General features: G+C 49.1%; 2 protein-coding genes across 6 annotated transcripts in view; one reads left to right on the top strand and one right to left on the bottom strand.

The window, feature by feature from the left end:
- Positions 1–12,581, top strand: part of EHBP1L1 (EH domain binding protein 1 like 1) — a 41,913-nt gene extending 29,332 nt beyond the window's left edge. For all 5 annotated transcript variants that reach the window (XM_083716833.1, XM_083716834.1, XM_083716831.1 and 2 more), the window contains 8 exons: positions 574–1,845; positions 4,251–4,305; positions 4,509–4,585; positions 7,917–8,037; positions 9,077–9,176; positions 9,522–9,595; positions 10,069–10,183; positions 11,706–12,581. In XM_083716833.1, the coding sequence (XP_083572959.1) occupies positions 574–1,845; positions 4,251–4,305; positions 4,509–4,585; positions 7,917–8,037; positions 9,077–9,176; positions 9,522–9,595; positions 10,069–10,183; positions 11,706–11,793 (1,902 nt within the window). In that variant the 3' untranslated portion in view covers positions 11,794–12,581. The remainder of the gene's footprint in view (positions 1–573; positions 1,846–4,250; positions 4,306–4,508; positions 4,586–7,916; positions 8,038–9,076; positions 9,177–9,521; positions 9,596–10,068; positions 10,184–11,705) is intronic.
- Positions 12,582–17,306: 4,725 nt separating this feature from the next.
- On the bottom strand, positions 17,307–27,072 carry KCNK7 (potassium two pore domain channel subfamily K member 7; the record flags this gene model as incomplete). Its single annotated transcript, XM_083717622.1, has 3 exons — positions 26,730–27,072; positions 18,694–19,089; positions 17,307–17,524 (listed from the first exon to the last, which is right to left on the bottom strand). The coding sequence occupies exons 1-3, from the start codon at positions 27,055–27,057 to the stop codon at positions 17,307–17,309; spliced, it is 942 nt and encodes a 313-aa protein (XP_083573748.1). The 5' UTR covers positions 27,058–27,072.
- Positions 27,073–27,474: the final 402 nt, after the last annotated feature.

The raw sequence follows: 27,474 nt of genomic DNA, 5'->3' as shown, positions 1-27,474 counted from the left end.
CCAGTTTTTTTTCCTTCGGAAACGGGTCAAAGTGGCTCTTTTTGTCTTAAAGGTTGCAGACCCCTGCTCTAGGCTGACTACCTCACAGGGTTTTTCTGGGCATAAATAATTCAGAAAACTCTGGGGTGGCCCAGAGTGGACAAAACAGGTGCAGGAGGCCTCTGTTTCTCTCAGCCCTCCCAGATGTAAAACGAGTAATAGTGTCAAGTTGGTGTAGTGGTTAGAGTGTTGGCAGGTTGGATTAAAATCCCCACTCAGCCCTGAAGCTCACTAGTGACCTTGGGCCAGTCACTTACTCTCAGCCTACCTCACAGAATTGTTGTGAGGATGAAATGGGGAGAACTATATATGCCACCTTGAGCTCATTGGAGGAAAGGTGGGATAGATAGATAGATAGATAGATAGATAGATAGATAGGCATAAAAGTTTTTTTAGCCCTTGTAAAATGCAGTAGGGGAGGAGGAGAAGAACATGATAATAAATAAAACCCGGCTTTGGAAAAAGCCCTTTGATTGGGAAAAGGCTTTAACAGGCTCTTTGAGTTCCTCTCTCTTTCTCTCCTTCCATAACCAGGCCTTTGATGGCTTTGCCTCACTGGGGATCTCCCGGGTGATGGACCCTGCCGACATGGTTTTCCTGGCTGTGCCCGACCGGCTAATCGTCATGACATACCTGTGCCAAATCCGGGCTTTTTTCACCGGGCAAGAGCTGAACGTGGTGCAGTTTGCCGCCAATAGCAACCAGACCACCTACAAGGTGGGCAAATTCGACACGGACTCGTCTGGCTCCATTGATCCCGTCGACTTCTACTCCCAGCACCTCCACGTTGCCGCCTCCCAGACAGAGCAGCCCGGTGGGTCGGGCACAGAGGACTCTGGGGTGGCAAAGGCATCCAGCACCATGCCAGAGGAAGGCCAGAAGCCAAAGTTGGAGGATGCTGCCCCCGAGCATTCTCAGAGCAAGGAGAAGGCAGTTGCTGCAAAGGATTCTGGGAAGGCAGTTGTGACAGAGGACAAAGTGGCAGAAGCCAACAGTGCTGAGCCGCTACAGCCTGTGGAACTAGATCGGGCCCATGAGGCAGTGAACATGGCGGAAGCTGACAAGAAGGGAATTGTCAATGGTTCAGCCGTCAAGCCAGCCGACGAAGCCACACCAGAGCCCCTCAGAACTGTGGACTCTAAAGCTGAGGGTGTGAATTCTGATGAGAAGGCTGTGGCTGAGAGTACTGCAGACACACAGTCTCTTCCCACTAAGGCGGAGGCCTCCCAATCTGATGGGAACACACTTGTTAATGGCACTGCAGCCGATTCAGCCATGGAACGTGGGGCCAGTTTTCAGGCCCAAGTGGATTCTAGGACTGAGGCCCCGACACCTGGTGTACATACTGTGGCTAATGGCACTGAAGCCAGTCAAAACCCTGAACGGCAGGAAGAGGTCTCTGCCCTGAGCGACACTGAGACTGCTGCCTCAAAGCCCGATGGGAAGCTGCTGGCCAATGGGGCTACTCTCGCTCAGGGTGCAGAAGCAGAGGCTTCTGGGGCAGAAGCTGCAAGGCCTGAGGGGAAGCCGCCCACCAGCAATGGGGAGAAGCTGGTACCCCCTCCGCGGCTGAAGCGGATTGCGTCGCGGGGCAGCATCGAACGCCCCTTGCAGCGTGCACTCTCCACAGGGAGCCAAGGCCCAGTAGCCCCTCCACGCTCCCACGCTGCCAAGTCCACCTTCGCCCATGTGCGGGATGCAGACCTGGTGAAGAAGCGGCGCTCACGGCTCAAGAGCGAGTCCTTGTCGATGGACGAAGGGGAGCCGGGGAGCCCGGTTGAGGACCCTGCCAGGCGGCTGGCCATGGTGAGTGGAGCTCCCAGGGAGACACTGAACAAGCTTGCTTGGGCGTGTTGCCGGGTTAATGTTGCATGGCCGCTTTTTTATCATTGCACTTCTGGTTTTGCTAACCCCTTGCCTTGCTGAACTAAGAGCTTTTATAGCATGGGATGCTTGATCTAAGAGGGTCTAACCTAGGCCTGGCTTTGGCCCTGCAACTGCTTCGGATCCAAGCTTTTGGCTTTGAAAAATGTGCTGCTGTGGAGAGAGTGCTGCTGGGCATGTGCAGAGTTGCATTTCTATCAGCACAGCCACAGATACCTATTTGGCTTCCAGGCAGCATTGAACTCTGGCACTGGTCTCCTGCTTTTGAAACTTGGTGGTTGGGTTTGATGGACAGGTTTCGAGAACTGGGCCTTTTTGGCTGCCTTTTGTAACAGCTGCCCTCCTCTTGGAACACTGCTTGGATTTTGTGGTGGTGTGGTGCTGTCCCGTGTCTTGGAAGTTTAGCTGCACAGCCTTTGATCCCTTCTAACCCTGGTATTAGGGACCTTGTGGCCCTCCAAATGTTCTTAGACAGCAACTTGTGTCATCATTGGCTGTGCTGACTGGGGCAGATTGGAGTTGCAGTTAGGCAACAACTGGAAGAGTTGCAGGCCTCCCTGTCTCTGCCCTAACCTCATTGGCGAACGGGTTGTTCTGTGTGGTTTTTGCTCTGTCCACAGATGAACTAATAACAATTAGCTTAAAATTTTGTGTGCCTCTCACTTTTGAGTTGTCCTGGTGAACTACTAATCATTTTATTAATTAATAAAATAAAAACTTACTTCTCCGTACTTGGGGTATGTGTGCTTGTGCACGATATCCAACCATTTTAGATGGCAAAGTGAATTGGGGAACTGTAGCTGTGTGAGGGGAATTGGAGTTTTCCTAATGACTCTCAGCACCCTTAACAAACTACAGCTCCCAGAATTCTTTGTGTGGAAGCCATGTCTGTTTAAAGTGGCAGTGCAGTACTTTAAATTTATGGTGCGAGTGTGGCCAGAATCTGTTTTAGCTATGTCTTGTGCAGGGTTGGCACTGGGGTTGGTATCATGATGCAGCTGCCAAGACCTACACCCCTGCAGAGGGAAGACTGTCGATTCTCAGAGCCTTTTGGCCCAAAAGGAAATGGGGTGGGGGGAGCCATACAGAGGCCATCTTGATGGAAACCTGGAGCCAGCACTGATCTTCTGCTTCCCAAGTATGTGCCTTTTATGTGCACTGCTTCTATGCTTGGTTTGCTAATTTTAGTGCAGGCAGCTAGGCTGGATGCACCTGCTGTAGAATAGTCTGCTAGTAATGGGCTGTAGGTCATGTTTTCATCTCCAGTTCAAAAGATCAGGAAGGAGGTAATGGGAAATATACTCACCTCTGGCAGACACCCAGGAGAGCAGCTTCCCGTCAAAGCAGACAATATCAGGCCAGGCGGATAAAGTCTGACCTCTTTCCTTTAATGCCTTCCTCACCTCTCTGCATTTGCAGCTGATCAGGGCAGCTGGCAACACCCCTTACTGGCTGGTTTCTGCTCAAGGCTTGCTCGGTTGCCAGCCATCTCCATGTTTCCATGTTCTTTTATGAATGTGCCATCACATGGTGAAAGCATAAAGACCATAGATCTGTCTAGGCAAAAATTCTGACTGAAAACTTGCAATTTCTCACCTCCAGACATTGCATTAAAACAACTCCTGTCAGTCCCATCGCTGATGGCCAAGGCTTATGGAAATTGCAGTTCAGCAACGTCTGGAGGGCCAAAGGTTCCCCACCCTCTTAAGGCAATACTAATCTGTTGTTTGTTTAAATTAGGCATTGGCAAACTCAGCCCTCCAGATGTTTTGGGACTACAATTCCCATCATCCCTGACCACTAGTCGTGCTAGCTAGGGATCATGGGAGTTGTAGTCCCAAAACATCTGAAGGGCCGAGGTTGCCTATGCCTGGTTTAAATGTATAAATTAAACACTTGCTCTGGTGCTCTGTAGCAGCTTGGGAGCCTCCAGATATCTTGGACTCAACACCTGCAAGGAGGGCTGGGGCAGATGGGAGTTGTAGTCTAAATCTTCTGGTGCACACCGGGTTTGGGAGGTTGGGGTGCCACCTCATGGTGCCTTCTAGTTGAGACTCCAGGTCTCATCAGCCTAGGCAACGTGGCACATGGCCGCAGGTGATGGGAGCTAGGCTCCCACAACATTTGGGGGGGGGGGAGGATGTAGCCTCTCCACATCTGTCTCCTGACTCTGTTCAACATTTTTCAAAGATGAAAGTTACATGACTCTGTTTGCTTTGCTGAGACCCAATTTTCCCTCTCTCTCTCTCTCTCTCTCTCTCTCTCTCTCTCTCTCTCCCTCTCCCTCTCCCTCTCCCCCTCCCCCTCCCCCTCCCTCCCTCTCCCAGGAGGATGTTAGCGATGGGGGCTCAAGACCCCGATCAAAAGTTCAGCGGCACCCAGGTGAGTTTGGATCCTTGCAGAGTTGGTAGGCTGGAACTAAAGAGGTGGGCAGCTTGCTTTTTCCTCCATCTCCCAACTGTCTCTGAAGGGTCCCCTGAATAAGCAGGTGCTCTGGTCTGAATACCCCTTCTATCTACCCCAGCCCCACAAAAAAAAACTTGTAATTCGCTCTGCCTGGTTATTTCTGGCTCTCTTCTTCACAGCCCCTCCAACTGCTACCTCCCAGGAACTGCCCCAGGACACCAGCCTGAAGATCAGCACCAATGAAGAAGAGATTCTGGTAAGATAATGGGACCAATTGGGCCTCATGACCAATTGGGCCTCAGTTGGTAAAAAAGGTGCACCAGAAAAAGGAAGCTAGTCCTCTAACATCACAGCTTTTATAAAATACACATTCCCCCCCCAAAAAAGAGGAGACTTTAATCCTAAAATCTGATCCCCCTCTGCCCTCTTGGGTGTCCCTTTTTGCCTGGCTGGGGGCTCTTTAACAACGGCATGAAAAACTGGAGACTATTTGCAGCTATTATTAACCATTTAGCTAAACATAACTAAATCGAGCCTCCATGTCCTAAGGCAATCTACCTCTGATTTCCCAGATTATGGGGACAAACCGTAGTCAAAATTCAGCTCCTTGTGTCCATGAGCTTCTCAGAAACATTGGGTTGACTACTGCTGATTATAAGTGTCCTGATCTAGATAAAACTTTGGTTTAACTCACCAGAGTGGTCCTCCACTAATAGGAGATGGGCAACATATATTAGACTAGGTTCTTCTTAGCTGCAGTTGTGTTGGACAGCTTATTCTGAATCCTAAGAAACTTGGCTTTAACACTTGACAAGTTTCTAGCTCTTAAGGAGGTGTCTAAGAGCACAAGTCCCCGCAGGAAATTGCATGGCCTTAGGCCCTTAGGGGAACCACATGACTGCTGTGTTGCACAGGAGGCTGTTTCAGTTCCTACCCAGACCAGCCATGTTCGTAGCAAGTGAGTCATCCAAGTTCCTTTATTGGAAACAGAAACCTCAAAATACCCCATATTTGCCCAAAGATGCTGGGGTGTTGGGGACGTTGGCACCATCTTATGAGAAGGGTTTTTTCCTAGGGGGAGTGGAGACCTTGCTGTGTGGGTGGGTGGCAGCAGAGTTTGGCATCGTGGCACATACAGGCAGCCCCAGGTGGCATATGGCTCTTAGCCAACTTCCATGCCTCCAAGGAGCCTCTTCCCTGCTAATTGGTGCTGGAAGCAGACCAATTGCCTGCCTCCCCCAACTCTCACCAGTTATGGGTGACTATTGTCTACAATGGTTGCATTCTCCCTCCACTGTCAGAGGCAGTTGCTGGGAGTCTCAGGTGGAGAGGAGAGAGCTTTTGCACTCGCGTCCTGCTTGCAGACTTCCCATAAGCATCTGGAGAATGCTGTGAGATCAAGTTGCTGGACTAGGGCCACATTCTCACCATATACTGAAAGTGCTATGATACCACGTTAAACAGGAATGGCTTCCCCTAGAGAATCCTGGGAGCTGTAGTTGGTTAAGGGTGCTGAGAGATGTCGGGAGACCCCTATTCCTCTCCTAGAGCTACAGTTGCCAGGATGGTTTAACACTCAATGTCTCTTCATGGGGCCTCCCATCTGATGTCAAAGAGATAAATAGTTATGCAACTTTCCTTTGACACCTGAAGGCAGCCCTGTATCAAGACACTTTTAACATGAGATGTTCTGTTCTGGGATTGTAGTTGTTGCTGCTGCTGTGTTTTTGTATACCCTGTTGGAAGCTGCCCCAGTGTGGCTGGGGCAATCAAATCACATGGGTGGGATACAAAAATTACATTTGCTCTGTAAGGGTTCTCCTAACAACTCTCAGGCCACTGAACAAACTACAGTTACCATAATTTTTAGGGGGAAGGTATGACTGTTTTAAAGTGGAATCATAGGGCTTTAAATTTAGGGTATACATGTGGTCTAGATGAGCCTGTTACTTAATCTTGCAAACTTGCTCATGCATTCTTCTGGTTGCCTCTGGTGTGGGGGAAAATCAATTGCTAATTTCAGGAGCCGGGCTTGTGTGAAATGGCCGTTTAGTTTTAAGATAGCAATTGTTGTTGGTTGGTTGTTCATTACCTGCCACTTATAGTTGTTCTAGAAAGCATATGAGTAACCCAGGAGAAATTTTGGTAGCTGATTCTACTAACCGTGGGATGGGGCTTGTTTTCTAGGCAGTTCGTGGTCTCTCCTCTCTTTCTGCGTGTTACAAGAGAAGCGCCTCGTAACCTAGAGGCAAATCTCATGCTTTGCATGCAGAAGGTCACAGATTTAATCCTTGACATTTGAAGGATCTCAGGTTGCAGAGCTGCGTGAGATGCTACCAGTCAAAAGTAACTAATACTGGGCTTGATTGATCAATGGCTTGCTTTCCTACAAGGCTGCTTCATCTGTTGCTCATAATCAGGGCCTTGCAGAGCCAGGCAGAGGCCCAGGCCAGGTAGATAATGTGCCCCCCTTTTTTTACTCTGGGTATAACTGAAGTCTTATAAATAAGTATATAAATAATTTTCACAAAAGTTATACTGACAAATAATTTTCTTTCAAGGCTTGAACCCTCCGCGTTCGCCCCAGTGCATCCCCTGGGATTGTGAATATGCTGACCAAGGCCCCCTTTGGAATCGGAGACCCGGGCCAAGTGGCCCATATGCCCCCCGCCTGTCTGGGCCTGCTCATAATGTGCTTTATTGTTCCTTCTTTTGAAAATGTCCAAAGCCTGCAAAGCCTCTCCTCAAAGAACTTAAGAAGAGTCTGCGGGACCAGGCCAGTGCTCCAACTAGTTCAGTATCCTGTTCTCACAGTGGCCAGCCAGTTGCAGGATCCGAGCATGAGAGCCTCTCCCCTGCTGTGGTTTCCAGCAACTGGCATAGCTGCCTTTAACAGTGGAGACCGAGAACAGCCACCTTGGCTATAATAGCCATTGATAGCCTTCTCCCCCATGAATTTGTCCAATCCACTCTTGTTTTTTAATTACGGTAGTTTTTTTTTTAAAAAATCTTGTGTTACAAAACAGACAAGGAATATAGCATCTTCTTTTTTGATTCATTGAGTCTTAACGCCATCTGCCTAAATAGTTCTGCACCAACAGAAAAGTAGATTTTTCAATGAGAATAAGTTGCACCTTCATTTTTCTACAGCTCCTTTAAATTGGCAAAGCACTGAACAGCCTTTGTGTGTGGGGTTTTTTCTGCACACAACCACCCTGTGAGGCTGGCCACTGTTCTTCCAATTTTAGATTGGGCACCTGAGGCTGAACTGGAATGCAAACTTGCCCAAAGCCACCCAGTGGCAGAGGTGGGACTTTTAACAACCAGATCTCCCAGATCTGAAAGTCATACTCTCACCACTAGGAAGCAGATTGGGATAATCTGCAGGTAAAAAAGCAAGTTTGAATGTCCTCTTGTATATTGGGTCCTGTTTTCGTTTCTAGCAAGGCGTTTTTGCTTTCTGAGATATCATTTCTGTAGACAGCAGTCTAGCTCTTCCCTGCCCCATTCCATGCCCCAGGGTGGCATTCACACACCCCATCCCAGGACAGACACCACCTCTAATGACTGCTGTGGTTTCACCCTAGAGATTCCAAGACACCAGCCAGTATGTGGTTGCTGAACTCCGGGCTTTGGAGAATGAACAGCGGCAAATCGATGGGCGAGCAGCTGTGGTGGAGAAGGACCTGCGGGGCCTTATGGAATCAGGTAGGAAAACTGGAGACGGGAACCACAGCTCAGTGGGTAGAGCATCTGTCTTGCATGCAGAAGTTTGCAGGTTCTGTTCTTGGCATTGCCAGGTAGGGCTGGGAAAGACCCCTGCCTGAAACTCTGGAGAGGGGGCAACCTCATGGGCGAGTGTGGTCAAGCCTGCAGAGACCTTCCCTGCATTTTGCTGCCTCTGTGCTGAGGGCACAATTCGTGCCTGTGCAAAGTACATTCCTGTGATGGGGAGGGAGGGGGAGGGTAAAGCCTCCCCTTCCTGCGTATCTAAATACCCCTGCTCACCCCAGGCCCCACCCACAGATATCCAGTGACATGCAACACCCTTACAAGCCTGTCAAGCACTCATTCATTCTCACATGTGGCCAGTGCCGGATTTACGTATAAGCTAAACAAGCTATAGCTTAGGGCCCCACTCTCTTGGGGGCCCCAAAATAAAATTAAAGGGGGGGGACTGGATGTACATTTCCAATATATAAGATAAAAAAACAAATAAAATAAAACCTACATACAGCAACAGTGGCAAATGGCTTTAGGTCCATAAATTACCATATAGCATATATTCAACACAAGAAACAGTGACAATTTGTTGTTGACAAAGGGCAGCTGGACATATAAAGGGCCCCGTTACCTTCAGTAGCTTAGGGCCTCATCAAACCTAAATCCAGCCCTTGGGCAGGGACTCATTTTCAGCATTGATCGGTGCTGACAGCAAGTCCCTCTAGCACAGCCACGAAAGTGGGCTTGCTATCAGCGCTGATGGGTACTGAAAATGAAGCCCTTTGAAAGTGAAACACTTGCAAGTCCCGCTTAGCATTGAACAGTTGGCAGCAGGCTGGTTTTTCCTTTGCAGCCCTGTCTTTTTACGCCCTACACATCTGATGCAACATATGGCCTTAAGGGTGGGGCAAGTTGCTCACAATTTTAAAATTCTCTGGAGTGACAAATGTCCAAATGTTCCAGATGTTGGGGAAGACAGATCATGAGATCCTCACCCTACCTCTCTTCCCCTGATCTACTTCAGGTGCTGACAAACTGAGGGAGGAGGAGCTGATCCAGGAATGGTTCACACTGGTGAATAAAAAGAATGCCCTGATCCGACGGCAAGACCAGCTGCAATTGCTGTGAGTGCGGGAGGTGGGAGGAGAAAATGGCAGCACTGAAGGGGGCGGGACTTCCTGCTTGATGGAGCACACAGCATGATGGCTCGTTCATGTGATCCAAGGCCACATCCACACCACTTTAAACAGCCATGGCTTCCCCCAAAGAATCTTGGGAGTTGTAGTTTATTAAGGGTGCCACGTGTCTTTGGTGCGCCTCTGTTCCCCTCACAGAGCTACCATATTGGTTTTACAGCGAGTGTCTCTTTCCCAGGAACTCTGGGAATTGTAATTCTTAGCAGCTGCTGCTAAGAGGAGTTACTGGTACTTTTTGGGTGTCTGAACGCAGTCTCTTCCTTTATTCTCCAGGATGGAAGAGCAAGACTTGGAGCGGCGATTTGAACTCCTGAGCCGTGAGCTGAGAGCCATGATGGCTATTGAAGGTGAAGACTTGAAAACTAGGGTGGAGGACTGGGGAAGGGGGCCTGGGAGGCTGTGTCAGTGCTTCTCCAGTATGGCCAGTTTGCTGGGTTGTTGTGCCCCCTGGAGCATTTCCTGACTTGGGGATGTTGATGAAGAAGGCAGTATGGAGAGATCTAGGAAGTTTGGCGGCAGGGCAGGGTGGCAAAATGAAAGTTCTGTTTCAGTGTTCCGTTTTTCTTTTCTTTCTTTTAAAGTTTATTCTGCCATTTATTCTGTGCTTGGTTTTTATTCCAATGTTTTGGTTTTCTCTACTGCTGTTTTCAAAATTGTTCTCTTCAGTCTTCAGATGTTTTAATCGTCCTACAGTGTGTGCGTTGCATGCCCAGGTTTATTTGCGGTTTTTAATATATACATGTACATCTGTACGTGGCTTTGTGTATCTGTGGTTTGGAAGGTGGATCAGCCTTTCTTGCTATGCCTCTCCCCGCTCCAGACTGGCTCAAAACAGAAGCTCAGCAGCAGCGGGAGCAGCTCCTTCTGGAAGAGCTGGTGTCGCTGGTGAACCAGAGGGATGAGCTGGTGAGAGACCTGGACATCAAAGAGAGGATGTGAGTGGCTCATCTCTTCTTTGGAGTGTGAGGGAAGAGGGATGCTGGCAGTTAAAGCACAAGGGGGAAGCTACCTTCCTTCCCACCAGGGACTACAGAAGTGTGAGAATGGAAGTTGGGGGTCCTCTGGTATAAGGACTTCTCTGGTGCCTGTTAATCCTCCTGTTTGCAGCCAAAAAGCCTCATTTCCCAAGCTTTCCTAAACTCTGGGCTCCTGATACAAGGACCATGTCTTTCTGAGCACTCAAGCAACAGCAAAAGCACCAGTGCCTCTGCACATGTGCAGAGTACCTTTCCCCTTTGTAGCCACATTTCCTGATCCAGGAATGCATGAGCATTGGAATTTTTCCTTTTTAGATATTAACCCTTTGGTCAGGATTTGGGGAAAGGGTTGTGGGGGGGTGTTCGATGACAGTGATGACACATGGGGAGGAGACCTTTATAAATGGGAATACTGTGCAAACACATGCAGACACGCACACACATACAAATCCCCATTTCATTTGGCTCCTTGTCCTTGAGGCTCAATATGTAACACTAAATTCTCTCTATTGTTCTTGCCATGTAGCTGCAGAGAGAAACTTGTATTGACAAGAAGAGTTAATATACAGTATTCTTAAAATATTGGGCATATTTTACAGTATAGAAATGAGAATAGTAAGATAATAGGGGTGATGAGGTACCTGGATATCATGCCAGCTTTTAGAGAGACTCGTTTCATTGAAGTAGGTAGGCTATTGTGTCAGCCTGTGCCCTGCCCTGCCCTACCCTGCCCCGCCCCACCAGTAAACACTGATGTTCCCGTCAAATATAAACATTGGAGACCAGAGTTTGTTTCTGAATGGAACATCTAAAATAATTTGTTTTTAAAAATCAGGCTGGGGGATGAGAGGGTTTTACAAACTAGTAAGGACTGGAACCTTGATTTTTCCATTGATTTCATGGAACCAATTCTCTTTTTGGTTTGGTTTTTCTTTGAAGCAGGTTGGAGGGGATAAATGTTGTTAGCGAGTGAAGGGCAAACGTCATTCCACCCCTCTTGAAACTTCAGGTTCTTGCTCCCTTTCTAAAAACAAAACAAAACACTTGCCTCCCTAGGGAAACATGTCTTTTAAGGTGATGGTTGCCAGTTGAGGAAGGCTAATGTTCAGAAGGATGGCAGTTTGCTGATAAATGGAAGTGGTGCAACAATTAAAAAGTGTGATCCTCTCTGCATCACATTTGCTCAGAAATGGCGTTCACTGTGTTCAGTGAATGCTGGAAACCACAAGTGGGGAGAGTCGCTGTTACACTGAGGTCCTGCCTGTCGGTTTCCCATTTGGGGCATCTGATTGGCCACTGTGAGAACAGGATGCTAGACGGGCCATTGGCCAGCAGGGCTCTTGATAGGTACTTGCGGAGCGTGGGGGGGGCCCTCAACCAGTTGTTGTCTGTGATGTGGCTCTACTTTCTACCCACTAATGCTGCTTTTCTGTTGTTGTTCTTCCCCATTTCCGCCTGCCCCCCTCCAACACCACTTTAGAGCTCTGGAAGAGGACGCCCGGTTGGAACGGGGACTGCAGCAGAGACGCCACAAGCTCAGCCGCAAGGAGAAGTGCCGTGTCAGCTGAGATGGGCTGGTCCAACTTGCCTCTTCTCCCCGCACTCCCCAAAACATGGGATGGCAGGAGGCACAGCACACAAGAGCACTTCTGCCACTCCAAAGGCAACCCCAGCCCTAAATCCCCACTAGCCATTGGGAGGGCCTCGCCTGCCATGCCACAGCCTTGCTGGAGCACGTCATTGCCCACAGTCCTCTGGGGGGGCCGCAGCTGCTTGACTGCTCATGCCAAAGAGGTGTGTGTGTGTTTGTTTGTTTGTTTTCCCCTACTGGGGCAAGGGAGATCGTCCAAACTCTTCTTTCTTTCTCTTACCCTATGTCCATGCCCTCCCCAGAGAAGATGCCACTTTTAAAGGGCAGTGCCCGTGTACCCTGGTTTACCTGGAGAGGGAAGAAATCAGCTTTTCAAATTCACACTCTCCAAATTTTAGGAACGATATTTATTTGTGTGTGTGTGTGTGTGTGTGTGTGTGTGTGTGTGTGTGTGATTTTTGTGTGCGTGCACATGCATGTGAGCTGCTCTTTAGGGTTTGAAAACGGGTGCCTCCTCCCCACCTTTGCCGTTTTTACAAAGTTTATTTGGCTCTATTATTATTATTTTTTAATGATCAATGTTTGTTGTTGGTCAATGGTACAAAAGCCACAAAGTGCCTTGAATACTCCTAAAGCCAGATGTGACAGTGGCCAACTTCCCTCTGCCCCCCTCCAGTTTTGCACCTCCCCCTCAGCCGAGTCTCTCCCTGGTTATTTGCACTAAATTTGTACCAGAGTTTGAAATAAATACATCAAAAGACACAAGGTGCGTGAGGAAGGTAGTTTGTGGTGTGTTCGCAATACATGCTGGAAATTGCCTGCTGCTTTGTGGCCATTGGCTGAGCTGCCCTCCTGTCACAGAAAGTCTTTGAACACTTGCTGTGAGGTATAGCTATAGAATGTTGGTGAACAGTTCCCCTTCTGTGTGGCAACTGAGAGCTTGGCAGGGATATCAAAAGAACAGGAATTGCTGTATGCTGTTAGAACAAAGTAAGCAGGAAGGCCTAGGGCTTATCAGAACAAAGGCCTAAAGGTATGGCAGTATTGCACAAAGGTCTGAGGAACTATGATTCAAATCCCTAGTCGGTTGTGGAGCTTACTCTGTAACCCTGAGCCATTCAGCACCTTTTAGCCTAGGGAGTAACCAAAATATGCGACACTTTCAAGGTCCTCCTGTGGTGCTCACAAAGCCTCTGAGCATGCCACCCCCCCCCCACTTAGTGCCCCTTTGGACATGAGGTTGTGAGGCTGGTTACCTTTTTCTCCTTCGAAAAGTACCTAGAGCTGAAGGAGGAAGTGGGGCTCTTTCCCACTTCCTTCTGAACTTTGGCATGTTTTTCAGGGCTCAGTTTACTGGATACGCCTTTAACACAGATCCTTTGGGGAAAATTAAGTTTGTTTATATGCACTTACTCTGTAGGGGGAGGGGGAGGAGAAGCAAACAGAGGGGGCCCTTAACTTACTCCAAATGTGCCCACTGGACTAAAAAGGTTGGCATTCCCTGTTTTAGTGTAATCTACCTCACAGAGTTGTCGAAAGGATGAAGAAAAAAGTTTGGTGGGCAGGGAGATAGGAACCATGTGCACTACCTTGAGCTCCTTGGAGGAAAGACTGGATATAAAGGGAATTAGGTACATAAATGGGGACGTGGGTGGCGCTGTGGGTTAAACCACAGAGACTAGGACTTGCTGATCAGAAGGTTGGCGGTTCGAATCCCAGTGACTGGGTGAGCTCCCGTTGCTCGGTCCCTGCTCCTGCCAACCTAGCAGTTCAAAAGCACGTCAAAGTGCAAGTAGATAAATAGGTACCGCTCCAGCAGGAAGGTAAATGGTGTTTCCGTGCGCTGCTCTGGTTCGCCAGAAGCGGTTTAGTCATGCTGGCCACATGATCCGGAAGCTGTACGCCGGCTCCCTCGGCCTATAAAGCGAGATGATTACATAACAAACTACAATTCTACACTAATACAGCAAGCTGAACATCGATAAAGCAGATAGAGCTGAACAAAGAACCCAAATCAGAAGGCCTTCAGCACTGAAAACCTTTCTAAGAAAACTGAGAGTCGGTCACGACTGGACCTAATGGTCAGGGTTCCCTTTACCTTTACTAGGTACATAAATAAGCAGGAGGGACGCGGGTGGCGCTGTGGGTAAATGCCTCAGCGCCTAGGGCTTGCCGATCGAAAGGTCGGCGGTTCGAATCCCGTTGCGCTCCCGTTGCTCAGTCCCAGCGCCTACCAACCTAGCAGTTCGAAAGCACCCTCGGGTGCAAGTAGATAAATAGGGACCGCTTTCTAGCGGGAAGGTAAACGGCGTTTCCGTGTGCAGCTCTGGCGAGCCAGAGCAGCGATGTCACGCTGGCCACGTGACCCGGAAGTGTCTTCGGACAGCGCTGGCCCCTGGCCTCTTGAGTGAGATGGGCGCACAACCCCAGAGTCTGGCAAGACTGGCCCGTACGGGCAGGGGTACCTTTACCTTAAATAAGCAGGAATCAGAGAAAATGGGGTAGAGAATACGGGAAAGAGGACAAGGGGCAATAGAGATGGCAGGGGCGTTTATTTCTGGCATCATGCAGGCATTGGGTTGGTAAACAGCCCTTGTCCCTTGACTAGGCAGGAGCAAAGACTTCTAGGAAGTGGGCTGTACCACCTCTAGTTTTTGCTCCTGGCATGTTACAATCAGTCAGCCTTTTTCCACTCATAGTCTAATCTCATCTTTGTGCTAATTGACTGTGTAAGCTGTATAAATAAGCAAGAACTCATTACTCTAAGCCTCTTTCTCCTCTGCTAATGGATTGCGACCCTCACCGATTGCTGCAAGGGAACTGCCCTGCTCTGAAAGAGTCACACAGACTATTTATTTAACTGCCTTTCTGTGCTGCCCCCAAACCCAACAGTCTCTGGGTGGTTTCCAAAATCACCACTCATTTATTTAGTTCTCCCACGCTTCCTCCCAAAGGACCCCAGGGTGGGGTTAAAATAATTTTAAAAAAGAAGAATAGGAAAATATATTCTTATATTTAGATACATAAAGTGCCTTGACTTACTCATGCAGCCAGAATAATTACCCTTTTGACAGCCAGATAAACATAACTGCACCGGCTTTGTTCAGGTACCCGAAGCCGAGGAACCAAATGCAGCCCTTGAGGCCTCTGTGTTTGACCATTTGGAATCTGCCCAGGCTACAAATCCTCTTCTCAGCTGTGGCTTTCACCCTAGTGTTTTGCTAGACAGGAAAATGCTCTCAAACTCTGCTAACACCTTGTGCTTTCCTGGTTGGCGGATACAGGAGTGAATGTAGAAACTCACCTGCTGTACAAAGGTAAAATTTGCATTTGTTGCTTGGTAAATTACACTACACCCTGCCTCTGACAGTGGAAGGACAGCATCATCACAGAATCGTTGGCAGGGTCCTCTAGTCCAAGCCCTGCAATGGAGGAATCTCAGCTAAAGCTTCCCAGACAGACGACCATCCAGCCTCTCCTTAAAGACCTCCAGGGAAGGAGAGTCCACCACCTCCCGAGGGAGACCGTTCCACTGTCAGAACAGCTCCTGCTGTCAGAAAGTTCTTCCTGATGTTTAGTCAGAATCTCCTTTCTTGCAACTTGAAGCCATTGGTTCGGGTCCTCCCCTCCAGAGCAGGAGAAAACAAGCTTGTTCCCTCTCGCATGTGGCAGCCTTTGCAATATTTGAAGATGGCTCTCATATCTCCTCTCAGTCTCCTCTTTTCCAGGCTAAACATACCCAGAGTGGGAAATATCTCAAAATCGACTGGGAGGAGCATACAAGGCCTCCGCATCCAAACCACAGCTTTCCTTCCTTGTATGTATGGAAGCTTTTTAAAATTACTATGTGTGGTGCAGCCTAATAGCTGTGCATGTTGAGGGATTTTCATAGCTACTGCATCTCTTAGGTTCTAATGTGCTGGGGTGGGCACATTCACACCATATGCTTAAAGCACTAAGATACCACTTTAAAAGCTGTGACTTCCCCCAAAGAATCATGGGAGCTATAGTTTGTTAAAGATGCTGAGAGTTTAGGCGGCCTGTATTCCCCTCCCAGAACTACAATTCTCATCATTCCTGGGAAGAGGGGTCGATTGATAAACCACTCTGGGAATTGCATTTCTGTGAGGGGAATGAATCATAGAATCATAGAGTTGGAAGAGACCACAAGGGCCATCCAACCCCCTGCCAAGCAGGAAACACCATCAGAGCACTCCTGACATATGGTTGTCAAGCATCTGCTTAAAGACCTCCAAAGAAGGAGACTCCACCACACTCCTTGGCAGCAAATTGCACTGTCGGACAGCTCTTACTGTCAGGAAGTTCTTCCTAATGTATAGGTGGAATCTTCTTTCTTGTAGTTTGGATCCATTGCTCCGTGTCCGCTTCTCTGGAGCAGCAGAAAACAACCTTTCTCCCTCCTCTATGTGACATCCTTTTATGTATTTGAACATGGCTATCATATCACCCCTTAACCTCCTCTTCTCCAGGCTAAACATGCCCAGCTCCCTTAGCCGTTCCTCATAAGGCATCGTTTCTAGGCCTTTGACCATTTTGGTTGCCCTCCTCTGGACACGTTCCAGTTTGTCAGTGTCCTTCTTGAACTGTGGTGCCCAGAACTGGACACAGTACTCCAGGTGAGGTCTGACCAGAGCAGAATACAGTGGCACTATTACTTCCCTTGATCTAGATGCTATACTCCTATTGATGCAGCCCAGAATTGCATTGGCTTTTTAAGCTGCCGCATCACACTGTTGGCTCATGTCAAGTTTGTGGCCAACCAAGACTCCTAGATCCTTTTCACATGTACTGCTCTCAAGCCAGGTGTCACCCATCTTGTATTTGTGCCTCTCATTTTTTTTGCCCAAGTGCAATACTTTACATTTCTCCTCTCTTAACAAACTACCGTTCCCATAATTCTTTGGGGGAAGCCATGTGGCATCGTAGTGCTTTTTACTGAGGTTGTGAATGTGGCCCGAGAAAGAACGAAGGAGAGTTCTATGTGAGTCTGGGAGGTGGTGTCAAATCTGCACTGCTTCCTGAATTCTTCTTTTTAGAAGAGTGATTGGACATAGATCAACCATGCTTGAATGGAGTCATCCCACAGAATCACAAAGTGCTGCATTCAAGGAGAGGGTTCAGTTCTTGCTGTTTGTTCCCCCCCCCCCCCAGTGAAAATATGGGCTTTCTACTTGTGGCTTCTCCATGCCCTGCAAAGCTTTTGCTTCCTCTCTGCATGCTTCTCTATCACATATAATCTTCCTCTCTAGGGTACAAACTGAAGGCTGGACATGGGCAGGAGGAGTTGAGGGTGCAGTTTCTTATTTTACATCAGTTAAATTTGCACCCTGCCTTTCCGCCAAATGGCGCTCGGGGCAGTTAACAACAACAACAATAATGCAAATATAAAAAAATACAGTAAAATAGCAAGAACGCAAATAAAGAAAAGCATCCAGTGACTGGGGGAGGGTTGGCTCCCCCCAGGAGATGTCAAGTGGCCCCTCTTTCCATAGGCACATCTTGGGAAGTGGAACCAGACACTGTGGCCAAGGCAAGCTGGTCTCTGGCCAAGATCTCCAGACGGTCGTCGTCCTCCTGGGGTGGGTCACTGGCAGGAGCGAAGAAACGCACAAAAGCCTGGACTTCCTGTAGCTGATAGGCCGTCTCAAGAGTCACAAGCATGGCCAATAAGCCAACAAGGAGATAGCCTGGTGTGTGTTTGAAAATAAAGGTCAGTGAGGGAGGGGCAGCATTATTAAAAAAATAATAATAATCTCCCCACCTGATCTTGAGCATAGTCATAGCATTTCCTAATCACGATGCCCCCTTTATAGGCCTTTTCCACCGGCAACCAAGCTTGTTGTTGTTTAGTCGTGTCCGACTCTTCGTGACCCCATGGACCAGAGCACGCCAGGCAAAACCAAGGACCAGAGCATGCCAGGAAACCAAGCTACTAGTCCTCATTGTTTCAGTTCCCCCATTTGACAATATTTCGTACCTTGCCTCCCCTTTCATTTCTCCCTTTGACCTCCCACCCATGCCTCACCTACCTACCCACCCTCTTGACTTCTTCTCTCATGGCCAGCCTCCCCATGTGTCCCCTACCTCAGCCCTTGACTTCTCACCCCACGTTTGCTATGGAGGTCTTAATCCAGATTGTAAGCCATTTGGGGCAGAGACAACATTGCATCTAGGTTCACCTGCCGCCTTCGTTATATATATTTTAGGCACCGGGCGAAAACGTTCCTCTTCAAACAGGCCTTGGGCTGATTAATATTTTATACCCTTTTAAATGTGTCTGTAGGAAGGGGGAGGTTATTGTTTTGCTGTTTTGTTTTACTCATTTACTTATTTTTATCCTGCACTTGATTCAGTGAACTGTCTTGAACTGTTATGAAAGAAGGGCGGAATAACAACAACAACAACAACAACAATGTTCTAGCTCGCATCCGCTGCAAAAAATGCATTGTGAAAGTTGCTTCCACTTCTGTTTCAAACGCTGCAGAAGGTCGATAGTCCCCATTTTACAAACTAAGCGGAAATCTGAGCCCATCTGCTTGGTCAAGCCCATTAGCTAAGTGAGGATTTGAACAGCTTCTGGCTAATTTAAATGCCTGACCAGAGAGAGAGGGACGGAGGGAGGGAAGGAGGGAGAGAGAGAGAGACTTGGAAGTTTTCCTTGAATTCTAAACCTTCAGCCTTAACACTTTATTCCCAACCAGTAGTGCAATGGCAAATTCAGAAATGCAGGGTCCCTTCATGGTGGGAACAGCCATGTCCCCTTCTAAGATTCCATAACTAAGAAGATAACAGTGATCTTATAATTACGCATTAATAATAATTAATAAGTGTGCAGCAGCGCCGCCTAGTGACTTACAAGTGATGCTAAGCTCATAGAGCTCGTGCAGAGGCGGCTGTGAGCTCCCTCGCGGCACGTAGTCGCCCAGGCCGATGGTGCTGAGGGAGATGAAGCAGAAATACACCGACTCCAGGAAGTTCCAGCTGCCCTCCAGGGCCCAGAAGCAGATGGCAGGGATGAGGATGAAGAGCCCCAGGGTGGCCAGCCCCAGCCCCATGGCGTGGACAAGGGCCACGCGGGCCAGCGGGAAACCCCAGCGTGTCTGGATGTACCGGACGGGACGGTGGCTGAGGAGGGGCAGAAGGTGCTGGAGCAGGCAGGCCAGGAGCAACAGGGTCATGGGGATGCCCAGCAGCGAGTACAGGATGCAGAATATTTTGCCCAAAGCCGAGAGAGGGACCGTGTGTCCATAACCTGTAGGCGAGAGGAACAGGCGCCGCTGCATGAGTCTCCGCTATGTGGCCTGCCTTCACACAGGCCAGACCCACCTGCTAGGCTATACCCTACTTCTTTGAAGAAGAAGAAGAAGAAGAGTTTGGATTTGATATCCCGCTTTATCACTACCCTAAGGAGTCTCAAAGCGGCTAACATTCTCCTTTCCCTTCCTCCCCCACAACAAACACTCTGTGAGGTGAGTGGGGCTGAGAGACTTCAGAGAAGTGTGACTGGCCCAAGGTCACCCAGCAGCTGCATGTGGAGGAGCGGAGACGCGAACCCGGTTCCCCAGATTGCAAGACTACCGCTCTTAACCACTACACCACACTGCACCTTCCTTGGGTGTTTTTTTCCTGGTGGGAATGTGTCCTTGAACTCTGATGACATCTCACAGATGGAGGATAGAGTTCCAGGTGTTGCCTTTCAGCTAGATCTGCTATGTTTGGTGCAAATGATTTGGAGTGCACCAATATCTGCTTTCGGAGTGCATGGGTGCAGGCAGGATTGATGCTGGGTGCGGGGCAGAACACCCACCTGTGACCATCCTCTGCCTAGCAGATTTGGAACAAAATGCCTCAACAAGTAGTTTCTTCCGAACCCAAGTGCTCAGAAAAATCTGTCAAAATCTTTCTATAGTTTATACTTTTACTTAAGTGTTTTTATTTATTTGATTGATTTGGGGGGGTGGGGGCAGCTGCCTATGTCAGATTGACTCAGGTTGTGTCTTCCTCGTTGTATGTAACAGAATTTGCACGCCAGAGTCTTGAAACAGAAGCCCCTTGCATTTTCAGTATTCCTAAATGCTTAGCTTGGGAGCACACAGAACAAGGCAACCTCTCAATGTTCTTCCTATGCACCTTCTCCAGAGTGACCCTAGGAGCCAATCCTCAGTCGCCTTTCACCTTGATTGGCTCCAGGTCAGCACAATGAATGGGAGTGCATCTTCTTAGTGGCTAAAGGGCTCCCCTTTCGCACTGTTTTGGTGGCTCTAGGGTGATGGCAGGGTCCCTGCTGCAGAAATAGTAATGTGCCTTTGACCCTCCCCAACCACTGACTCCCCCCCCCCCCGGCCACTGCATCTCTGGGGATAAGGATGTTTTAAATGCATGGTATGCCGGAGACCATCACACCAAGTGCTTCTTCTGGTTATAATAAAATCATTGCCTCCCTGTAGCTTTCTAAAAGTCTTCCGCAAAATGGGATGGGCTGCTCTGGCCTCCTCTGTAATTTGAGCACTAGTCTAGGCGTGTCGGTATGGTGAATTTTCCAGATAGGGTGATCTGGATTAACTCCAGGATGTCAGTGTTTTTGAGCTTTTTTATTGTGGAAGAATGAACTGGCATAATAACAGTCTCTCTATGCAATTTGCTGACAGGCTAGAGACAATTTTGCATCTCCTGCCATTTAAAAAATATTATTATTATTATTATTATTATTATTATTATTATTATTATTATTATTATTATCATCATCATCATCAATAATTTATAACCTGCCCGTCACTCTAGAGCCCCAGGGCAGGTTACAACAATTAAAAAACAACATTAATATTAAAACACAATAATGCACAATTAAGGTTGCCGCATTTCAAACACAAAACTGTTGAGCTTTTTTTAATTTTTTTTGAAAAATCTCAACAACAACAAATGAAGCTATTTTAAGTAAATTAGACAAAATCTACACTTCCGACATGGGAAGTCCAGGACAGTTATGCAATTTCCGCCTGGACACTGTTTCCGACAGCCAAATCCTGGCTACGTCCGGGAAATTCCAGACATATAGCAACCCTATAACAATATTAAAAACAGTTAAAAAAACAAAAATTAAAAAATAAGGTGGCTCCTAAAATATACAGTGTCAAGAGGCCAGAGGTCAGGATGAAGAGGTGTGTCTTCGGTGTTCAATGAAAGCTGGATAACAAAGTCACCAGACGCATCTCTGTGGCGAGAGAGTTCCACAACTTAGGGGCTGCCCCAGAGAAGGCATTAATGTGAGCACCTTGAATGAGGCCGGGAAACCAATGCAGCTGTTTTGAATCAGGGGCTATCTGAGATCTGAAGAGGACACCAACCAGTAATCTGGCTGCTGTATTTTGGACCACTTGAAGTTTCCGAGTTGTCTTTCATACCCTCCAACATTTTTCCAATGAAAATAAAGGTAAAGGTAAAGGTACCCCTGCCCGTACGGGCCAGTCTTGCCAGACTCTGGGGTTGTGCGCCCATCTCACTTAAGAGGCCAGGGGCCAGCGCTGTCCGGAGACACTTCCAGGTCACGTGGCCAGCGTGACATCGCTGCTCTGGCGAGCCAGAGCCGCACACGGAAACGCCGTTTACCTTCCCGCTGGTAAGCGGTCCCTATTTATCTACTTGCATCCGGGGGTGCTTTCGAACTGCTAGGTTGGCAGGCGCTGGGACCGAGCAGCGGGAGCGCACCCCGCCGCAGGGATTCGAACCGCCGACCTTTCGATCAGCAAGTCCTAGGCGCTGAGGCTTTAACCCACAGCGCCACCGGCGTCCCACGTCCAATGAAAATAGGGACGTCCTATTCCATTATCATAATTTGATTGTTTATACCCCGGCCATCTGACTGAGTTGCCCCATCAACTCTGGGCTGTTTCCAACATATATAAAAAACATAACAAAACATTAAACATTAAAAAACTTCCCTATATAGGGCTGCCTTCAGATGTCTTCTAAAGGTCGTAGAGTTTCTTAGTTCCTTAGCTTGGGAGACACATAACACCATACCCTCTGACATTTCTCCAATGAAAATAGGGATGTCCTAAGGAAAGTGGGGGCATTCTGGGATCAAATCAGAAAACCAGGATGGTTTCTGTAAATCTGGGACTGTCCCTCTGGTGAAGCGGCCAGAGCTGAAAACAGGCACTCTAGCCACCAAGGCCAGTCGAGGCTCCATTGACAGTGCAGGAGGACGCCAAACTGCAGATTTACTCCTTCCTGGAGAGAGCAATTCCATCCAGGACAGGCCACCTCTCAGACATTCATCATCCTGATTGTGTGTGCAGAACTACAGTATTTTGAAGTATGTTAAAGGCAACTGATCCAGGTCGTGTTATCTTTGCGTCTGTAGTCATACGAGGGTGGGGCCTTTTCTGCTTTTGGTTTTGCCCAGCTGATCCTCAGCTGCAAGTATAAAATACGGAGGAACAAGCACCATTCATTTGTCGCCCCAAAACACCAACACCACCTTCTTCTGATGTTTAGCGTCATTCCGGAGGGCCATAACTTAAGTGACAGCGGTCCCACTTTGCATGCAGGAGTTTTGACTTTGTTCAAAGGAGCAGGGAGGCGGTGATGGGGAAAGGGAATTCTCAGGACCTGGCAGCCGGGACTGCTGCTGCCAGTCAGAATAGGCAACACTGGATCGAATGGGCACATCGCCCTTTCTCCCCTCTTTGCATTTGCAATGACTTTGGGCAGTTTGCAACCCCCTGCTCCTCCAAAGCTGGCCTGCTTCTGCTCAGGGATTTTGCTCACTTATCAGCTATACTATTGTTGTTAAAAATTATTTTTATTGAAATATTTTCATGGATAACAAAGGTACATATAGTCTCTCTGTTTTAAGTTCATAGACTCCTATCTACAGGTCAGTTACGTTTGGGGTAAGATACTGCTATCATAGGCATCGTGAGGAGAAAACATGTGGAGAGAGAGAGAGGTGGGAGAAAGAAGGGGGGTAATGCTTTTTCCTTCTTTTGCATCGTATCCCTGCAGGGGTTTTGCATCAGTGTCACGTGGCTAGGTTGTTCATCTATTCATTTATTAGTTTTCGTTGGAGGGGAGAGAGATTGGGGAGCCCAGAGCATGGCTGGTTGCATTCAGCTGGTTGCAGTGAGTACAGTACTTTTGACAAACTAAATAAATAACTCTGGTATAAGGCATGGGGCACATTTTAACGCCTTTAAAGGTAAAGGTAAAGGTACCCCTGCCCGTACGGGCCAGTCTTGACAGACTCTGGGGTTGTGCGCCCATCTCACTCAAGAGGCCAGGGGCCAGCGCTGTCCGGAGACACTTCCGGGTCACGTGGCCAGCGTGACAAAGCTGCATCTGGCGAGCCAGAGCTGCACACGGAAACGCCGTTTACCTTCCCGCTAGAAAGCGGTCCCTATTTATCTACTTGCACCCGGAGGTGCTTTCGAACTGCTAGGTTGGCAGGCGCTGGGACCAAGCAGCGGGAGCGCACCCCGCCGCAGGGATTCGAACCGCTGACCTTTCGATCGGCAAGTCCTAGGCGCTGAGGCTTTAACCCACAGCGCCACCTGCGTCCCTTTAACGCCTTTACTGCCATATAAAAGCTCATTTCCCCTTTGTACTTTGTGGATGGGGAGCTGGAGCTGGTTGGTGGGTGGATCAAGCCTCTTGGACCATTTTCGCAGGTGAGGTGGGACTGCCTACCTGATGCCACCATTAAACCAAACTGTGCTGGCTAAAGCACAGGGGATTGCAGGCACCAATGGCCAGTTGTACTTTCTGAACACAACCATCTCCTGCACCCAGTTCTTTCTTTTGAATAAAGTGGCCTTCCCCAACCAGGGGCATTCCACCTGCTTGGCACCACAATTCCCATCCTTCTGTAGGAGTGTGATAGAGTTTTTGGCTATCTAAGGATCAGCACTTGCAGAAGAAGTTGCATTATGGCACAGGAAAAATGCTATTCCCTGACCTCTGCACGTGATTAAGGTGCCACCCCAGGCCACCGTTTCTATGGATTGTTAACAGATTGGGAACTCTGCTCATAATTTGCACAGAACGTATTTGCTCATGTTTTCTGGAAAGGCGGAATAACATGTCCAAACAAAGCTCATCCATGGATGTACCCAGTTTGAAAAAGGAACACAAAATGGGTGCGTTTTAGCTAGGAAAGAGCAACTTCCATTCTAATTTGTTTTGTGGAACGGTAATGCAGTGTACTATTGTTCTGCGTTATCCTGACACTGAGAATCTAACGTGCCCTCTAGGATAATAAAGGCTTTTCATGACTATTAGCCCATGGTGACCTGATGGCTCACTGCCTTTAAGAGTTGTAATCAGGCCGTGTTCCTAGATACACATGGTTAGGCAGGATCACGAGAAATAAGTGTGGCACCCTATTCTGTGCTGGGTCAGGCTGCATCGCGAGTGCTGTTCTGGGCACCACATTTTGTGAAGGGTCTTGACAAACTGGAGCACGTCCAGAGGAGGGCAGCCAGGCAAGTGAGGGCGTCTGGAAACGAATTATTCTGTGGAATAGAGCTGGTTATGTTTAGTCTGTGGAAGACATTATGTTTAGTCTGCGGTAGACATTCCAAGGGGACGCGGGTGGCGCTGTGGGTAAAACCTCAGCGCCTAGGACTTGCCGATCGCATGGTCGGCGGTTCGAATCCCCGCGGCGGGGTGCGCTCCCGTCGTTTGGTCCCAGCGCCTGCCAACCTAGCAGTTTGAAACCACCCCCAGGTGCAAGTAGATAAATAGGGACTGCTTACCAGCGGGAAGGTAAACGGCGTTCCGTGTGCTGCGCTGGCTCACCAGATGCAGCTTTGTCACGCTGGCCACGTGACCCGGAAGTGTTTGTGGACAGCGCTGGCTCCCGGCCTATAGAGTGAGATGAGCGCACAACTCTAGAGTCTTTCAAGACTGGCCCGTACGGGCAGGGGTACCTTTACCTTTACCTTAGACATTCCAAGTGGGACATTCCAGGATCAAATCAAACCGAGATGGCTTCTCTAAATCAGGGACGTCCCTGGAAAATAGGGACACTTGGAGGGTCTGGAATTGTAGAGTTGGAAGGGACCCTGAGGATCATCTAGTCCAACCACCTGCAATGCAGAAACGTGCTGCTGTCCCATACAGGAATCGAACCCACAACTGTGGCGTTATCAACACTCTAGCCAGCTGAGCTATCCAGTGGAGGAAACCCTTCTCCACACAGCTGTTTTTATTTATGATCTTGGTTTTTACTGGCATTTGTATTTGCTCTTCAGTTTTAATGCTGGCACATTTTATACCCGCGTTATGTTTACACTGATTGCAAAGTCCTGGCAAGATATAAATGACTGATAATACTTTTGTTTTGTTTATAAAGGCTTGAGTCAATGTATGTGGTGGACATGCACATGTGGCTCAGTTCTGGCAGGAAGTATTTGTTGAAATAAAAGCAATTACTATGCAAAATACCTGTAAATGCCCAGTGCTGGCATTGCTCAATCTATATAACCCTAACCAACAATCCCTTAATAAGTTATATTTTATTAGTGGCCAGGCTTTTTGGTTAGCATAAACTATATATTCCCCTCTACACAAATGTTTATCAGGGATTTCTGATGCATTACCTTAACTTCATCTTCTGGTTTAGATTGGGGTGTTTTATTTTTTTTTTAAAAAAATTTACTTGCTTGTATGACATTGCCGATCGCATGGTCGGCGGTTCGAATCCCCGCGGTAGGGTGAGCTCCTGTCGTTCGGTCCCAGCTCCTGCCCACCTAGCAGTTCGAAAGCACCCCTAAGTGCAAGTAGATAAATAGGGACCGCTGTATAGCGGGAAGGTAAACGGCGTTTCCGTGTGCTGCGCTGGTGCTGGCTCGCCAGCTGCAGCTTTGTCATGCTGGCCACGTGACCCGGAAGTGTCTTCGGACGGCGCTGGCTCCCGGCCTCTTGAGCGAGATGAGCGCACAACCCTAGAGTCAGACACAACTGACCCGTACGGGCAGGGGTACCTTTACCTTTACCTTTATGACATTGTAAGGTGTTGTAGGACTATAACAACATACCTCATAAATGGCCAACATGCCTTTAAATTACCATTAAGTAAATAAATGAAAGGGATGTTTCTCTGTGCAAAGCTTGCCATGCAGAAGGAACCTCAATGAGCAGAGTGCCTGGCATAGCATACAGAAAGCTGCAGGTTCAATCCCCAACATCACCAGCTCAAAGGATCAGGGAGCAGGCTAGAGCAAAAGACCTTGTTTGCAGGGGACTTTAGCCAGCCACTGCCAGGCACGGGGCAGGTGGCTCTCCTGTGTGGTGTAGTAGAGCCAGTGTGGTGTAGTGGTTAAGAGCGGCAGTCACATAATCTGGGGAACCGGGTTCGTGTCTCCGCTCCTCCACATGCAGCTGCTGGGTGACCTTGGGCCAGTCACACTTCTGTGAAGTCTCTCAGCCCCACTCACCTCACAGAGTGTTTGTTGTGGGGGAGGAAGGGAAAGGAGGTTGTTAGCCGCTTTGAGACTCCTGAAGGGGAGTGAAAGGCGGGATATCAAATCCAAACTCTTCTTCTTCTTCTTCTTCTTCTTCTTCTTCTTCTTCTTCTTCTTCTGTAGCATCATCATTAATTTTGCCTTTTTGTCCCACGGTCACCCCGGAGCTTCATGGCCAAGTGGGGATTTGAACCCTGGTCTCTCAGGTCCTAGTCCAACCCTGTAACAGCTGCACCACAGTGGCTCCCCTCCCAGCACCTGGGCGGTCAGGACGGTTCCTCCATCCTTGCTGCTCACAGCCTGAGGCTGGATCAGGGAGCTGTGTGCTTGGGCAGCCTAGGGAAGCTGGAGTCCCTCCCGGTTGGTTTTCTGCCTGCGCCGCTCCAAAAGGAAAGGGATGCCCCCCGGGCTGAGCTCGACGACCTACCTGTGGTGGTGAGGACGCTGGCGGTGAAGAAGAGCGCCGAGGTGAACTCCCAGTTCTCGTCTCCGGAGACGTTGCCCAGGCCGGAGACGCCGTAGTTGCCGGCGTCGATGAGGCGCTCCAGGAGGCCGGCCAGCCTCTCCTCCGACAGGCACGCGCGGTGCTCGGCCAGCAGGCGGGCGCGGGCGTCGTGCAGGGCGGCCAGCAGGGCTCGCTCGGGAGGCCCCTCCAGGCCCGCGAAGACGGCGGCGCCCACCAGCAGGAAGAGCCCGTAGGCTCCCAGCAGCAACCCGTAGCGCCACGACGGCGGCACGGCCGGACACAGCGCCATCCTCGACGGCCCGGCCCGGCCCTTCCCTCTGCCAGCAAGCGAGCCAGCAGCCTCTTCTCACCTGTCCCAGGTGAGCTGGCCTCAGCCCAGGGCGCGGCAACCGGTTCCTTCTCCCCGTGACGCACAGCTGCTTTAACCCTCGCAGCTCGGCTTCCCGGGCGCGCCGTCTAACTTTGCACAACTCATGGCATCCATTCTCAGCGAGAGTGCGCTTCTATGCCCAGAGAGGGCGCAAGAAGAGCACAACGGACCCTTTTTGGACGGGGGAAGGGAGGGGGGTCTCCGGCTCAATCCCAGGCTTCTGCGGGTAGCGCTGGGCAAAAAACAACACGAGAGCTGCTGCCAGCTAGTGTTTCCCCACCATAGTCAAAGAGCCTTGCATATGGGAAGTCTCGGGATCAATTTCCCCGCATCTCC

The sequence above is a fragment of the Podarcis gaigeae genome, assembly GCF_964106915.1.
Source record: "Podarcis gaigeae genome assembly, chromosome: 16".
Lineage (NCBI taxonomy): Eukaryota > Metazoa > Chordata > Lepidosauria > Squamata > Lacertidae > Podarcis > Podarcis gaigeae.
Note: the sequence above shows the minus strand (reverse complement) of the source record. Positions and strands in the feature narration are given on the sequence as shown.